Source organism: Dipodomys ordii, unplaced genomic scaffold (assembly GCF_000151885.1).
Source record: "Dipodomys ordii isolate 6190 unplaced genomic scaffold, Dord_2.0 Scaffold21, whole genome shotgun sequence".
NCBI classification, from domain to species: Eukaryota; Metazoa; Chordata; class Mammalia; order Rodentia; family Heteromyidae; genus Dipodomys; species Dipodomys ordii.
This window is the reverse complement of record NW_012267237.1, coordinates 8,907,401-8,924,859: the sequence shown is the minus strand read 5'-3', so window position 1 is coordinate 8,924,859 and position 17,459 is coordinate 8,907,401. Positions and strand designations below refer to the sequence as shown.

Here is a 17,459-nt window from a genome sequence, read left to right as displayed (position 1 = left end):
ATATCTGTGCTGTAAAATTAAGGGGTGGAGGAAAGCTGCAGGAAAATGTTCTAACACAAAGGCCTTTTTCTCAAGATACTGGCTATATTTTTCTCATCAAATTGTAATTATCTTGTTAGGTATATATGGGCATATTTTGAGATTTTGAAGTGATTTTAAACACATCTCAAGAACTCTTATTCAATTACTACAAGTTGTTTGTTAAATTATAACATTTGAGCAATCTCTGAGTTCGGGGGCATGATTACACTGCATGAATGTTCTCTTACTTTAGTCCTCATAGCTTTCCCTTTGGTTAGTTTGAAGTTTAACTGAAGTAGGCAGATCTCTTAATCATTTGTAAACCACACTCATTTTTTGGCCAGCAGTATTCACACAGTAATTTTTTTTTTAGTATGTATTCATTTTTGCTTGTATATTTGTATATGCTTTTCTTCTTGGTAGAAGAAGATTGGGCTTAATGGAAACTTCCACATGGACTATTTAAGGATCAAAGTGGAGCTTCTTGCTCTCATATCTGGTTATATATACATATATATAAAATATATATATATACTTTGTAATACAAATAAAATTTTAAAGAAAAAGTATTATTCATATCCTTTCAAAATAATATGTAAATTTTCCACTTTTCTAGAAAAAATAATTTTTTGCAATATTAGTTATTACTACAATTTATTTTATGCCAATGTTATTATTAATATTTTTTGCCAATCAGCAACAATATTGTGGTTAGGGTAAAAACTTTGAAAATAGAAAATTCACCCCATTTAGAGATACTCCTTGAAAACAATGGGAAATGTCATTTCCTCCCGAATTATCCTTGTTATATCTGTTTCCTGTTTTTGCTTAACCGAATGGCAGTGACAGGGTTGAGCTGGAGATTGTCACTTAAAAGGGGATGATATGCTACAGAAGACCCAGGAAGGATAGAGCATGTGCGGATCTTGCATCTATAGCATGGAAATCTGTCTTCGTTAGGCCTCTGGCCTCAGCTAGAGATTTAAGAGTGTTTTGCTCTCAAGAGGGCAGAGAGGTCCAGATGTGCTGTTGTTTGTTTTCTCTTAGGAAGCCAAGCGCTTTTCCAATATAGACAAATCTTGGGTGAAGATCATGACTCGGGCACATGAGATGCCAACTGTGGTTCAGTGTTGTGTCGGAGATGAAACCATGGGACAGCTATTACCACACTTGTTGGAGCAACTGGAGATATGCCAGAAATCCCTTACTGGGTAAGTTCACTCGAAAGGCCTTGGGGTCCTGGAGACAACAGGGGAAGCAGGGAGGATTGTTAGCATTTGCCCAATTTGTCTTATTTACGAAGGTTTACTTCCTGTGTAAAGAGATAAAATTGAGCCTTCCAAGCCTTATATTCTCACTGAATGCTTAACTATATTTGTACTCTTATAAGGAAGTGGTCCAAAATACATTTTTTTTTTGGGTCCCATCGTGGGGCCTGAACTTTGGGCCTGAGTGCTGTCCCTCAGCTCTTCAGCTCAAAGCTAGCGCTCTACCACTCGAGCCACAGCGCCACTTCAGCTTTTTTCTTTTTGCTTATGTGGTGCTGAGGAATCGAACCCAGGGCCTCAGGCATGCAAGGCAAGCGCTCTGCCACTGAGCCAACTTCCCAGCCCCCAAAATACATTTTTTAAATATTTTATTGATTTATGTATTTATTTATTTTTATTTATTTATTTTTTGTTGGTTGTGGGGCCTGAACTCTGGGCTTGAGCGCTCTCCCTTAGTTCTTCAGCTCAAGGCTCGCACTCTAGCACTTGAGCCACAACACCATTTCCAGATTTTTTTTCTGTTTATGTGGTGCTGAGGAATCAAACCCAGGGCCTCATGCATGCAAGGCAAGCGCTCTACCACTAAGCCACCTTCCCAGCCCCCAAAATACATTTTTTTTAAAGAAAAATAGACTCTGAAGGATTAGTGATTTTGATCAGCTTACCATATTAAGTCAAATAATATAGTGAAGGTTATGTGGCAAAAAGTTTGTTTTTAATGTTTTACGCTGTGCCATTTTTTAAAACCATGATGTTTACTTAGCATGGCCAACTGTGTTGTAGGGACCTTGGAGATTCATGCTCCTAGGTTCCAGATGGAGGACCGATGGGCAGGAATCACTGGGGAGCGTGCGGGTTCAGTCACCACTGAAAACCTTGCTGAGGGATCATCCATAGCCTGTCCACAGCAAGGATGGCTGCACATCCCTCTCATCCTCATCCCTCATCTGCTGTCATAGACAGACAGACAGACAGACACACAAACGCATGCCTGCATGCACATAGACATACACCTTGATCTTTCTATTGCTTTAGTCTTCTTACTATGCACATATCTTACTATATCACTTGACATTTTTGCACTGTTCTATAACTCTTCAGAGACAGTCCACTGTAAAATTGTCCTCCTCCTCCTCCTCCTCCTCCTCCTCTTGCTCTTCCTTCTTTTGTGTCTTTTGATTCTGTTACCAGAGGTTTCATGTCAGTCCAGTGTAAACACTTGACTTCTCTCATTTACATAAAAGTACACTCTCGCATGCTATTGAAAGCCAGCATAGACGGGCAGCGTTTTCATGCTGCGCAATCATAATTCATGTGGAAGTTAAGTGCAAACATGTCCATGGGTTCCTTTTCTCATAGAGATGGTATTCCTACGTGTCTCCTCCCAGCCTGGTCTGCCTGGATAAACACACTCCGCACTTGCTAGGACTCTGTCTGCTCTAGACTGCTTCAAGGAGGATAAGAAATAAGGAATAAAACTTCACAGGGAAGTTATTAAGAATAAAAATCAAAGTTATACAAGATTGCGATTTTTAAAGAAATAAAACTAAGAAAAGAAAAACCTACGACCAAATTAAACTTTGTAGCACAAAAGTAAGAGTAAGAAAACAAGAGGTAGAAGAGAATACTCCTTGGTTGGTCTCTGCTTTTTAGTCCCGTCTCCTCTCTGTTTTGAGGACAGCCTGCATTTTTTTTACAAAATAAATAGATGCACCTGCCACAGGGGCTAGTGATGAGGGTTTCCTGTGCCTCATGGCTGAGAGTTAGAGGATTATTTACAGCTCCCCACGACCTCTACCCAGGCTCATTCACCATCATGAGAGCAGACATGGCCATTTCTTCTACAAATTCCTCACTTAGTATGAGTTTTCCCTTAAGTCTCCTTTTTTTCCTTTGCCTTCTTTTTTGGGAAAAAGCCCTCTTTTTTTTCTTGAAGAATTTAGCTTTTGCCCCAGCCTGTGCAGGCTGCTCAGCCACACGAGGCCAGAATTTGATTCTAGAACCTCGCCCATCCAAGCATGTGTGTGGAGAGGTTTCCATGAAGCTCTGGTTTCTGATGCACTGAGTCCCTTAGGAAAAAGCATGTTCCTAGGACGAGAATTCTGCTATGATACTGGAATGATTAGTAATACTAATAACAAGAAAACAGAAATGTGAGACACCCCCCAAATTTAAAACCACCAGTAAAATTTCAGAAAGCTATGATAATGACAATCACCGTAAGGCTGGGTGTCATGGTGCACCTGTAGTTTCAGTCCCTTGGCAGGCTGAGGCGGGAGAATTGCTTTGTCCTGACAAGAGGATGACAGCCTGTTCCAAAACACGAGAGCAAAGCAAACCAAAAGAGAACAATAAAGTTTAGGAAACAAAACAGAATGTAAAGACAACACAAAAAAGGTTTAAATTAAAATTCAAACAATGAAAAAAATCCCCCACACCTAAAAAATATGGCCATGAAAATGAGGACAAAATATAGCACAAAGTGAAGGTGGAGAGGTATAAATAGGAAAATCTTTGCAGCCCGAGGGACTGCTTTAGCATCAAACAAATGTACACTAGTCCACTGGGAGCAGCTCAGTGGCAGGTATGTGCTCTGCCTTGTGGTAGCTGCTGGGAGTCAGGGACCCTTATGAGGTTCATCCATCTCTGGATTTCACCTCTGTTCCAATGATGTGCTTATTCAATTTTCTTTTACGATGTTTGCGATATTATGTGGGTTTTTGCTATACAAAGATCACACCAAACACTCTGTGTCTATTTTATTGTGTTCTCTACAAAAGAAATACAAGATGTTTTATATGTTAGGTTTGACAAAATTCCTGATGAACCAAAGGCATCAAATCATGTGGGAAAATCAGATTGTTGCACAATTTCTCCTTTCATCCAGGTTTATTAATTTTGAGAAAGGCCAGCTTTGTGTTATTTATACACATGTATTCTTTTCTTCCCTGTTTAGGTATTTGGAGAAAAAACGAGTTTGCTTTCCTCGGTTCTTCTTTGTCTCAGATCCTGCTCTTCTGGAGATTTTGGGGCAGGCTTCGGACTCCCACACAATCCAGGCTCATTTGCTGAATGTATTTGACAATATTAAAACTGTCAAGTTTCACGACAAGGTCTGCCCCATTCGAATTGCTGGCTACCATCTTGAAGCTACTCCAATGCTCTATTTATAAACGATTACTTCATTGTCCTTACTGCTGGGCTCCTGACTAAAACAAACTTTGGGGGCTAACTTTACCTTCAGAACCATATGGTCTCATCATCCAAGGTGTACATTTGAATGTCAATAATAGTTTGAATGGGATCAAGATTGCATGGTGTGTGGTATCCATGAATTTATAAGCCAGTTAACTACTTAGAAAGTTAATAAGACAAATCAACTGCTTACAATGTTGTACCTGAAACAGAATTTCTGTAGGGATTAATTTTGTCAGGTTTCAGAAGTTTTTGGCATGCATTCTTAAATCTCCTTCATTATTTTATTTTATTTTGATTCATACTACTACTGTGTTTTTAATACCATGGGGTTGTATGGGATGGAAAGGAAGTCATTCAACTGGGAGAATAATCGTACAGCTGGATTTTGTTTGCTCTATTCTTTTACCCAAAATCCTTAGCAAAGTGACCCGTCTCTTCTAGCATTGTATTCAGTTACCTAGTACCTCATATAAACCCTTAGTTTATCCATGATTGCATGCAATTTAGTTTATAGAGTAACTACTACATGTCAGATGTTGTATTTGTTAATGGGAATACACAGGCGCAGGGACTCGTGGTCTGGTAGAAGAGACAGTGAGGTAAACAAATGGAGTGTCTGGAGTGCAGGTAGTGCAGTGGCAGAGCTACTGCATTCTAAGCAGTTAAGAACTAGTCTTTAAAAGCCAGACGCTGGTGGCTCAGGCCTGTAATCCTAGCTACTCAGAAGGCTGAGATCTGAGGATCATGGTTCAAAGCCAGCAGGGCAGGAAAGTCTATGAGACTCTTATCTCCAGTTAACCACTCAGAAAACCAGAAGTGGTGCAGTGGCTCTATGGTGGAGGGCTAGCCTTGAGCTGAAGAGGTGAGGGACAGCGCGCAGGCCCAGAGGTCAGGCCCCACGACCTGCAAAAAAAAAAAAAAAGAAAAAAAAAGAAAAAAAAAAGACCTAGTCATTGTGGTTGAACACCTACCAATGTGCAAGAATGAAGCTTGTCCTGATGTTTTAAGAAAGAATGGATCATACTCAACACTGAAGTCATTTTTATGCAGTGTGACATTGAAATTTGGCAATTAAATCACTAACAACTTTGGATGTGAATAATTATGATGCTGTTTAAATTCAGCACAAGTCAGATAGGGAGACCTATCAGGAAACCTTCACTTGATGATGGGGTGACAGGCTTTTGTCTTTCCTATTCTTACCATATGATTACAAGAACCAGGTAGGAGAAGGGGGAGATCTTGGTTTTGTGAGTCTTGAACCTTACAAAATTATAGAGATTAACATTGTTAAAAAACATGGAAAGTATCTATGTTGGTGAGAAGCCCTGAAACTTAAGACCCATCAGCTTCTTGCTAAGCACTTCTGTCTAGAACTGAGGAAGACTTTATCAGCACAGTACTAAGTTTGAGCCCCAAAGAAAAAAGATTCCTTTTCATCAAATAGCAGAAACAAACGCTCATATTTATTTAATAAGTCGTGTTATTTTTGTTGAATTTCTGCGAACAGTGTGAGGCTGGTAGGGAAGCAGGGCATGTGTGATTTTTAATGACCAGATGGGAGCAAGAAATGCATTCTCAGCACTGCATGAAAGAGAACCAGTAGAAGTAGAAACTGAGTCTTGTTACTTGAAATACTATGTCCTTCTCCTCATGCCTTTCTGCGTAGAGACTGATTGCAATGGCCAGGCAGGGAGTGTATTTGATGAGAAAACATTGGCTGTGAGATCAGGCTCTAATTTGGCACAGAGCTGGAATTACTTTGTAATTGCTTTGTCCTCCTCAACTGGATTGACCAAGTTGTTTTAATGTCAACTGGCTAATTCTGTGTTGGATATAGGCTCATTTCAATTTTTTTGGGGGGGGCGGTACTGGGCTTGAACTCTGGGCCTGGGTGATAGCTCTACCACAGTGCCACTTCCGGCTTTTTTGAGTAGTTTATTAAAGTCTCATGGAGTTTCCTGTCCAGGCTGGCTTCGAACCACAATCCTCAGATCTCATCCTCCTGAGTAGCTAGGATTACAGGCATAAGCCACCGGTATCCAGCTACCATTTCTATTTTTAAAATTTTTCTTTATCCATTTATTATTTATCTTTTAGAGAACAGATTTTCTCCCTTAGGCTATGGATTGTTTGTGACTCCATTATAGATTTCATGGCTAACTTTTGATGTTTTGAAAATCACTTGGCATCAAGTTTTGCCTTTTATTTTATGATCGGTACTTTAACTTTCCTTAAAAAGTTCTGAATACAAATTTTTTTCCCTCTCATCTTCTAACACAGATCTACGACCGAATCTTGTCAGTTTCCTCACGAGAGGGCGAGACGATAGACTTGGAAAAACCTGTCATGGCCGAGGGCAATGTGGAAGTGTGGCTCAATAATCTCTTGGAGGAGTCCCAGGCTTCATTACACCGAGTGATTCGGCAGGCAGCTGCAAATATTCAAGAAATGGGTTTCCAGTTGATTGAATTTCTCTCTTCTTTCCCTGCTCAGGTCAGTGTTTTAAAATTGGAAAGTATTTTCTAGAAAATAGTCATCTTAAATCTCAGATATCACCTCTGGTGAACTTCACGATGGCCTAATTTAACTCTGGACTAATTTTACAATTTTCATAATTTATTAAATATGGATAAACTTAAAAGACTTCCATTAGAATTATTTGGATAAACACACACATATATTACATATAGGCTTAACTATTCATTTGGGTTGTCCAGAACTTGACCTATTTTTTCCAACTTAAGACAGGGAACAAGCTGGGCGCTGGTGGCTCATACTAGCTACTCTGGAGGCTGAGATCTGAGGATCGATCACAGCTCAAAGCCAACCTGGGCAGGAAAGTCCGTGAGACTCTTATCTCCAATAAAAGCTCTGTGGTTCAAGTGGTAGAACACTAACATTGAGAAAAAGAATCTCGGGCCCTGATATCAAGCCTCAGAACCGGTACTAAACCCCTCCCCACCCAAACACACATACACACACATACACACACACACACACACACACACACACCCCAAAGTAACAGGGAACAGTGTTTCCTTAGTCTTTTTGATCAGTAAAGATATCTTTTTTTTATATTTTTTTTGTCGCCCTGAGGCTTGAACTCTGGGCCTGGGCACTGTCCCTCAGCTCTTCAGCGCAAGGCTAGCACTTTCCCACTTGAACCACAGTGCTACTTCCAGCTTTTTCTGTTTATGTGGTGCTGAGGAATTGAACCCAGGGCCTCATGCATGTGAGTCAAGCACTCTACCACTGAGCCACCTTCCCAGCTCCATGAATATCTTTTATGTATAAGCATTGTGGTAGTTTGGGAAAAGTCAGTTTAAGACATACTTTTTACCTGCAAATAACTTAAAATCTATACTAGAGAGAAATGTGAGTTAAAGATAGCTGATTTAAAATTATGATAAAACTTACAGTGACATCATAGGGCTTTTTATATTTAATTGCCAGGTAAGTAATACAAATAGAGTTTCTATGGGTTTTAAATATGAGGATTAAAATGATGTACTGGTCACTACATTTACATAATAATTATAATTATTCATTATGCTATGTCTACCTTATAATGCAATATGTAAATATGTCTTATTAAATACCTTATTAAACTTTCCATAAGGTTGGATTATTAGGAATTCAAATGATATGGACCAGAGATTCAGAAGAAGCCCTTAGAAATGCCAAGTTTGATAAAAAAATCATGCAGAAAACCAATCAGTCTTTCTTGGAACTATTAAACACACTGATTGACATCACCACAAAGGACCTGAGCTCCATGGAGCGAGTGAAATATGAGACTTTGATTACTATTCATGTGCACCAAAGGGATATCTTTGATGAGTTGGTAAGTCCTTGATAAATGCACTGGCATATACAAAAAAGAAATAAACAACCCACACTAGACACTGTCCATGTTTACTCCTGAAATTAGGTTGACTGAATTCAAGGAAAAGGTTAAATTCAGGCAGAGGCATCTTTCTGATCTGAGCTTGTTTTCCAGGCTTTCTTTTCAACCTTGAATCAAAATTTCAGATGTGTTCTGATGATCTATACTGTGTTACTGAAGCACAGGAGGCTAGGCTGCACTTACAAGTTCTCTGTCTGATAATCTGAAATGCTAAAATGTCACATGGCAGCCTGAGATGTTTCCATTTGTCTTGTGCTTTTAGTAATTGGTGGAAAATCACTAATTTCTTGCTATATTCCTGCTGTATGATAACTAGTATTGCTAGCTAGAGCTTGTTAGGTTTTCTTTTAGCCCATCCTGTAGGTCTTTCTACATATTATGTCACAGATTATAAAGTAGTCTTTCTTAATATAGCTTGTGACCTTCAGGTCTTGTGCAGGATTTCTTCCTTGAAGGAGACAACGTGGTAGAAGGGAGGGCTGGGAAGTTATAGAAGTGTGAAATGTGAAAAGAAATGAAATTTGCCTTCTGCTGTGAAATACAACATTAGATAAGAGGCTAGACCTCTTACTTTCATAATAATTTTCTGGATTGTGTCTCAACCCCATTATGTAAAAAAGATTATGAAAGATTGGTGCTGATGGAATGGAAGTAAAAAGACAGCACATTCAAGCTCCTTTGTGCTAATCTCCTCTTTTAATAGTTAAGCACACAGTTTGCCTCTTAGAAATAAAGGGCTCAGGGTAATTTCAGATTTCTTATTTGTCAAGAAAAATGGTTAGAATGGCTTAAAATTTTGGTTTAAAAATGTAGACAAAGGCATTGCTTGAGCAATAATGCACTGCCATTTAGACATTCAAAGTCTTGGTCTGCTACAAGTTCATAGGAAAAATAATTAAAAGATTAAAAAACAATTCAGTAATGAGCATTGTCATAATCTTAATAGTTTTTTTTCCTAATGACATTGTTTTCTTCTTTTTTATGTCCTAACATGCTTTCTACAGACTGTATTTTGTGGACTATGTATTTGTGGGATTGTATTTGAAATGTTCTGATTTTGGGCATTAAGGGGTGTACTGTAAAAAAACAAAAAACAAAAAACAAGTCTCACCCTTAACATAGGCCATTTAAATTGGTGGGGCACAATTAATTCTGCTAGGTTTTCCTTTACCCATGTCTTCTGAACTTTCTTTGTTGATCAATAACTGAATAGGTTAGGTGATGATAATTGATGTGTCTGACTTATTGGGTAGTCTTTTAGTTCCATTAAAAATTAAGTATTTGTTCAAAGAGGTTACAATTCCATAAGTCAGGCTATGAGTATAATACATGTTGATCAATGTCACACCTTCCATTCTTCTCTCCCATTCTTCCCTCCCCCCATCCCTGTGCTCAAGTTACAGAGTTCAATTTTTACATAATATACATCAAATATAATGACTGTACTTTATGATCTGCATAAATAAATGCTAATGCCTATGGAATAAATGATTCCCATCTCAATTTTAACCTACACCTTTTGCATTTCAGTGTCATCTGCATGTCAAGAGCCCTACAGACTTTGAGTGGTTGAAACAGTGCAGGTTTTACTTTAACGAAGACTCTGACAAGATGAACATCCACATCACAGATGTGGCTTTCATATACCAGAATGAATTTTTAGGCTGCACTGACAGGCTTGTCATAACTCCACTCACAGACAGGTGATGGAAAGATTCTGTGATTTCAAACCCTCTTCTCACCTCTCATCCAACAGTTTTATTCTCTTAGGTTGTGTGGAGGGAAGGCATTAGCTTCATGTCTCTGTAGGGCTTGGAAACTCTTTCCTAACAAAGTGTTTGCAAGTCCTTGTTTCTGGTTCCCACCTGTCTTCACATGGGATTTATGTTGGTGTTCGTAATAGACCTGGCCCCCTCCACCTCAGTCTTACAGAGGCAAAGTGTAAATGCCTCTGTGGATGTTCAACAGGCAAGAAAGGCAGCTAATGGCAGTGTGTCACTAGGTGTAGATCACAGTGAGCCTTGAAGGCTTCATTAGTTACTGCACTCCTTCCCAAAGAGACAGGTAGAAATGGGGTAACAGTGCAGGAGAGAACATGCTTCTCAGTGGCTGGCACACAGGAAGTTCACTTCTGCTCCTTGCCTGTCATTTACCAGTTTCATTAGGCAGAGCCCCATCGTACCTCCCTGGACTCCGCCATGTCTATAGCATGAACTGGGCAGCCCCCTAGGTCCCTTCCAGGATTAGAAGTCAGTATTTCACCTAGTCTAATTTGACCTTTGTGATGTCAGCCACATTATATGTTCTCTGTTAAGAAATCCACTAAATACTTATTATAACTGTTTGGCTTGATTTAATCATTCTGCATTGTATGCATATAGAAAAGTGTGGTTGTACTCTTTGAAGGCACACACTTAATGATTGTCAATAATATTAGTTTAAAACTGTGACGAGCTCCCAAGCAGGAATTGCCTTTGAGATAGTGGACAATTACCCCAGCTCCTTCCTTCCAAAGCACCACCATGCCCTTCCCTTCCTTTCCTTCCTGAAGGCCAGTCCTGGGGCTTGAACTCAGGGCCAGAGTGCTATCCCTGACCTTTTTTTTCATCAATACTAGATGCTCTAACAATGAGCCACAGCTCTACTTCTGGTTCTTTCAGTAGTTTATTGGAGATAGGAGTCTCACAGATTTTCCTGCCTGGGTTGGCCTCAAACAGTGATTCTTAGATCCGAGCCTCCTGAGTAGTTTGGATTACAGTGATTGTAATTTCCCTGTCCATTATTGCCCTCCACAGTGTAGGCTCCAGTCATGCACCGGAACGTGAGTCTTACCTTGTCACTTCTTATCCCCCAGCCCTCAATTGAGATTCCACCTCATACAAAGCAGAAGCTAGCATCTTTGTAGCCTAGCAGGCCTGGTGTGAGCTGGCCCCTGTACATTCATTTCCTTTCCTCTTTCAGTTCCAGACACCTGCTCCTTAGCTATTCCTTAAACAGGTGTAGCACACACGCTGCCTCAAAGGCCTTGGACTTGTCCTCTCTTGTCCTGAGCCATTTCTTTAGTATGTGATTGCATCACTTCCTCCTTTCCTTCCGTTCTCCGCATGAATGTCACTCTGGAAGAGTTTTGGGCTCTCGCCCCCCCCCCCACATTGGTGGCGGTACAGTTGCCCTGCTCAACTTCTTTTTCCATTTTTATCTATTTTAAATAAGCATTTCCTTTCATAAACTCCTGGAAGCGTAGTCTTCATTCAGTCTATTCACTACAACAGTTCTGTTAGATACTAAGTGCTAAATAAATATTTCCCAAAGAACTGGAAGAAGTGGTTATTTCCAAATTTATTACTTTGTGGTGAAAATTTAAATATAACAGAAATCAGAAAGTGAGAGAGAGGGAGAAGAAAAGGAATGTTTTTCAAAATGATTGAGTAGTTTATTTTCTGTCCTGTAATTTTTCATGACATATTTAAGTCAAAATTCATTCCAATTTTCACATGTATCATAGTATATAACTTCTTCTTTTTCTTTTCTTACTAAAACTTTGAAAATTTTGAAAGCAAAACTAGCGAGCATTCGTAAGTGGAAGTAGCTCTAAAGTTTATTTCAATCCAATGCATACGTGTTTGTTTTTCTTAATTGTGTGAAAGGTGAGACATTGGAATTCACTAGAAACAAAAAGAAGACTCCTCAGTAAAGTGAATATTCTGTAAAAATCCAGTGCTGGGGCGCTCACAGGTGTGTTGCCAGCCTCTTGCTGTCAGTCAGCCCTGGAGAATTAGGACAGTGGGTCGCTAGCTCCTCACCATGTGGGTGGAGCTGTCTCATCTCAGATGATCTGGCTGCCATCCTAACGTGGTAAAACCGTGGCGCTTTCTCCCAAACTTGGCCATCCTTCCTTTTACTTTTGGGCACATGCAGAGAGCACTGGAGTTATCTTTACCAGAGCTGTCACTTAAGACTAAGGACAGAGGAAATCAGAGGCTGTTGGAAGTGTTGGTTGGAAGTGTTGGAAGTACGGACAGGACTAACAATGTGCGTCTTCTCTGACCACTCGGCTCCGCCCTAGCAGCTGTGTAGTCTTAGGGAGGCAGTGGCCTCTCTCATTTTCTTCTTTTGGAGTCAATAGAGACTAGAGTTCACATATAAGAGTCCTTCTGTGTTTGTGGGGATAGGTTCCGAGACCGTTGGAGGATGCTCTCTGATTGGCTGTTATTATATTGATGCCGTCTGGTATTGATTCTGTCTTTAACAGACAGAATATATAATAGGTATTTTTTTCCCTATGCAGATGTACTTAGGCTATTTACGTAATAAATTAGGCATAGTAAGAGATGAACAATTATTTAGGGTGAAAATGATAAAAAATATATTGCACAAAGTTATATGAGTATCTTTTTATCTCTCAAAATGTCTACTTGATATGTTTGGATTATAGTTAACTTAAGATAACAAGAATGGCAGAAAATGACAATTCAGATAGGGGCCCGGGACAGTGAAGATGTTAATCATGATTTTTACTATGAAAGAACACACGTTCTTTTTTTTTTTTTGGGTCCGGTCGTGGGGCCTGAACTCTGGGACTGGGCGCTGTCCCTCAGCAATTCAGCTCAAGGCTAGGGCTCTACCACTTGAGCCACAGTGCCACTTCTGGCTTTTTTTCTACTTATGTGGTGCTGAGGAATCGAACCCAGGGCCTCATGCATACAAGGCAAGCGCTCTACCACTGAGCCACCTTCCCAGCCCAGGACACACATTCTTTACTAACCTTTTTGTGTGGGATGCTCCGGGTGTCTCACAAATGTGAAGAGAGACGCTTTGATAGTCCTACTTGCCCATGCAGGTTTTTCGGTGGCTCTTCTCTCCACTCAGTGCAAAGAAACTAAGCCATGGATCTCCCAGCCTGCTCACCCATTTTTCATGTATGTAAGATGATTTAGCTCTTTAATTTATTTGCAAACCCAATATAAAGATACAAACCCAGGTAAAAAGAGGATTTTCAGGACAGTAGCCAGTGACCAGAGGTGGTAGAGATGCATATTCTGCCCTGAGTAGCTAGAAGTGTCCCAGGGCCCAAGGGCACTGAGAGGGCTTGGCTTACATCCATGGGATGGGTTAAATCTCAGTTTTGCTGTGATTCCAAGAAAAGCCCACTTCAGGGAGCCTCTCTCCTCATCTGTGAATGGAAAAAGTAGAGTACTTTCCTTTCAGAAGTCTTTGGGGATTTAATGAGATGCAATACACCACTTGGGCTGTTAGTATTACAGATGCTGCTCTGAAAAGGATGGCGAAAATACCAAGGGAGAAGCGAGATCTTTGCTTGAAAGGCAAAAATCAAAGCGTGAGCAGGTGGCGTCCTGATTTATACACAGACTGTCTCCTCTGGATCCAGCCCCATGTGCTATCAGGGCTGAGCCATCCTTTGCTTTTTTGGGGAACCCCTTTTTTAAATAACAGAGACCCTAGAAGATGTGTAGTCAGTGTGCTCACCATTCACTCCCCACATACACTGGAAAATTACTTTCTTTCCTGTAAGATTCCTTCCAAATCCAATACATGCATTATAGGATGACCATTAGTGGCAACACTTTTGAATTGTCTCCTTTGATAACACCAGGTGGTGCTGGCAATCAAGTAATTTACCAGGATATTTTCAAGATTAAGAAGTCTTTTCCTTTCCAGTTACAAACTTGCATTTGTTAACCTCGTAAAGTAAGACATGGAAGTATGAATACAACTAATAGATGCTCACAAAGATTCAAGATGTGATCGCTCAGCAATGTGTCACTTAAATGAAGTACATCAAATTATTTGCTCTTTTTGTGTGTGGTGTTGGGGTTTGAACCAGCACTCGAGTACTAAACTATCTCCCTAGCTTTTAGTTTTTGAACAGTCTCACTAGGTAGCTCAGGGTGCCCTTGAACTTGATATGTAGTCCAGGCTGGTTTTGATGATGAGCTCCTCCAGCATTGGCCTGGGAAGCGCTGGGATTATGGGCATGTATCACCAGGCCTGGCTTGTTTTTAAAAACAAATATTTGAGGTTTACAACATGATGCAATGGGGATATATATATATATATATATATATATATATATTTACTATCACTATATATATATCGTGATAGTAAAACGGTTATTACTGTTAAGCAAATTAACATATCCTACAGATTACATCATTATGATTTTAGGCAGCATGTGTAACTGCATTCTACTCACTTCAGTCTGACCTTTCTCACAGTACAGTTTATTGACTGTAGTCTTCATGGTTATATTATGCCTGTATACCTATCCATCTAACAGGAGTGACACTGTATCCTTGGATCGGCGTCCCCATGTTTCCTCACCCTCCTCTGTCTTTGGCAACCACATCTTATTCTGTGTCTTCAGTCTTTCCCCTTACTCCTGATGCCCCTTGTAAGTGATATCATGTAGTACTTGTCTTTCTGTGTCTGGTTTGTATTCCTGTGTGGCAAATGGCAGAATTTTCTTTTTCTTTTTTAAAGGCCAATTAATACTCCAATGTATAAATCTACTATACTTTAAACATCCATTTCTCAACTGACAATTGGGTAATTTCTTGGCTGCTGGGAACAATGTCTCAATGAACATGACAGTTCCAGGGGCTTGATGAAACCTCTGGGTTTGCACCTGGAGAGGAGCTTGCTGGGATGTATCACTTTTTTTTCTCTCCTGCTGCTGTCTTTTAAAAAACATTATTAATTTTCTTAATTGCTATTATAGAGGGATTACAGTTGCATGAGTCTGATAATGAGTACATTTCCTTTCATATAGTGTCTGTCCTCTGTTCCCTCATTCTCTCCCAGTCCCTTCCTCCCATCTCTACCCACGAGTTGTATGGTTCACGTTTATCAGTGTCGGGTGAGCTTCACTGCTGTGCCTTTTCATCCTTTTTCCCTCAAGTTTGTACCCTTCCCCAACCCTTTCTGACACACATACTTGAATACACCATATACAAGGCAAAGAAGTCAGAGCCATCAAAAATTAACAACTAAAAAATAAACAGGAAAAGAGAGGTTTCTTAGCTAGTTCTATTTTTCATTTCCTTAGGCAACTCCATACTGTTTCCATAACACCTGCACCTAGCTGCATTTACCAACAGTATGTAAAAGTTCCTCTTTCTCCACGTCTTGTCTTGAAGGCTGGGAGTGATATTACACAGTGGTTTTCATCTGCATTTTCCAGATGATTAGTGAGATCGGGTGAATACTATTCTTTAGATATGGATAGATTTCTAAGGAAAAGTTGCCAAAAATTTTGGCATTTTTTTTCATTCGTGAAGACTCTTAATATTTACTACAAATATCATTAACTTAAAGTTGTACTTAAAAATCAGCAAAGAATCTGTGTAGCTTTCCAAGAGTTTTCAGAATTCTTTCATTAGTGACTAGCTTTTCCTTCACTGTATCTTGACATTTGTAAGGATCAGTTTGTGTAAGGGTGTGGTTTTGGAAATGTTCTGTAGGGATAGTCGCCCAGATTCCCTGTCTTTTAATGGTGGGTGTGTTCATTTTGCCATGACGTCTGGGAAGGTCTTCTGCACGCTGGCACGAAGTTCCAGCAAGGCTCTCCTCCTGTCCAGGTGCTACATTACGCTGGCCCAAGCGCTGGGGATGAGCATGGGAGGCGCCCCCGCCGGGCCTGCAGGGACAGGCAAGACGGAAACCACCAAGGACATGGGGCGGTGTCTCGGGAAATACGTTGTGGTTTTCAACTGTTCAGACCAGATGGATTTCCGAGGACTTGGACGCATATTTAAAGGTGAGAATTATATCTTTTATTCAGTGAGAAACTTCAGCTGAGGTGTAATGTCTCATTAAGGTCATACCTTATTATCACAAGTGGGTGGTATAGATCAATAGTAAAGCACACGTTTAGCTTGAGTGAGTTCCTATGTTCAATCTCCAGTGTCAAGAAAACCAAACCAAACCACACCACACTACAATAGACCAAACCAAACCACAAAGAAGGAAAAGGAAAAAAAAAATATTTCTATTCAATGTATAGCTAAATTTCGGTGTGATATATAATATATATATATATATATATATAATCTTTGTAATACTTACTAGAAAATCTTAACTCTTACCAGTGTTGTTTGAACCAAATGTTAAGACCACTTACCCTTTGTATCTTTTGCTTTATTAATGCGGGCTGAGTGTCTACAGATGCATTGTCAGATTGTGAGCTCTTCTGGATCACTTTTTGCACGATCTGTTTACCTTCAATTTTGAACGAACCTGTTGTAGGCTTTAAAAACAAGCCAGGCCTTTTCCTTGGCTTTCCAAAATTATTCACTAATTATGTTTTTAATTTAATTTCCTTTCTAAGGGTTGGCGCAGTCTGGTTCCTGGGGCTGCTTCGATGAATTTAACCGGATCGATCTGCCGGTTCTCTCAGTCGCAGCCCAGCAAATTTCTATTATTCTCACATGTAAAAAGGAGCACAGAAAATCTTTTATTTTTACTGATGGAGACAATGTGACAATGAACCCTGAATTTGGACTTTTTCTGACTATGGTAAGGAAACATTAGAAGAGCTACTCATGTTCAGCCTTCGGTCACAATCTTCCCTTCTCTCTGTGGTCATATGTCAATCTACGTTTCATGAATAGAAATGGAAATTGTAATTCTCACTCCTGTTCAAAAGCCTTTGGTGTTAAACAAAGCTCATTAATCACTCATGACTTCGTCTGTCCAGGTAAACGTGAGATATGTAAATGAGTTTTCTGGTTGTTATTCTAGATTTGTCATGTGTACATAATGAATCTTTTAATATCATGCCAGTTGTGTCCTTGTTGCCGCAAGAATATATCATTCATCCTTGGATTTCTTTCCTCTGTAGAATCCTGGCTACGCAGGGCGACAGGAACTCCCAGAAAACTTGAAGATCAACTTCCGCTCGGTGGCCATGATGGTTCCTGACCGTCAGATTATCATCAGGGTGAAGTTGGCCAGTTGTGGCTTCATTGACAACATTGTTCTAGCCAGGAAGTTTTTCACACTCTACAAGCTGTGTGAAGAACAACTTTCGAAGCAGGTGTGTT

General features: G+C 39.9%; 1 protein-coding gene across 1 annotated transcript in view; it reads left to right on the top strand.

The window, feature by feature from the left end:
• Nucleotides 1–17,459, top strand: part of Dnah5 (dynein, axonemal, heavy chain 5) — a 197,962-nt gene that overhangs the window by 69,259 nt on the left and 111,244 nt on the right. The window contains exons 32-39 of the mRNA XM_013013842.1: nucleotides 1,069–1,232; nucleotides 4,246–4,402; nucleotides 6,771–6,983; nucleotides 8,110–8,334; nucleotides 9,928–10,100; nucleotides 15,996–16,174; nucleotides 16,745–16,932; nucleotides 17,258–17,452. Of these exons, the coding sequence (XP_012869296.1) occupies nucleotides 1,069–1,232; nucleotides 4,246–4,402; nucleotides 6,771–6,983; nucleotides 8,110–8,334; nucleotides 9,928–10,100; nucleotides 15,996–16,174; nucleotides 16,745–16,932; nucleotides 17,258–17,452 (1,494 nt within the window). The remainder of the gene's footprint in view (nucleotides 1–1,068; nucleotides 1,233–4,245; nucleotides 4,403–6,770; nucleotides 6,984–8,109; nucleotides 8,335–9,927; nucleotides 10,101–15,995; nucleotides 16,175–16,744; nucleotides 16,933–17,257; nucleotides 17,453–17,459) is intronic.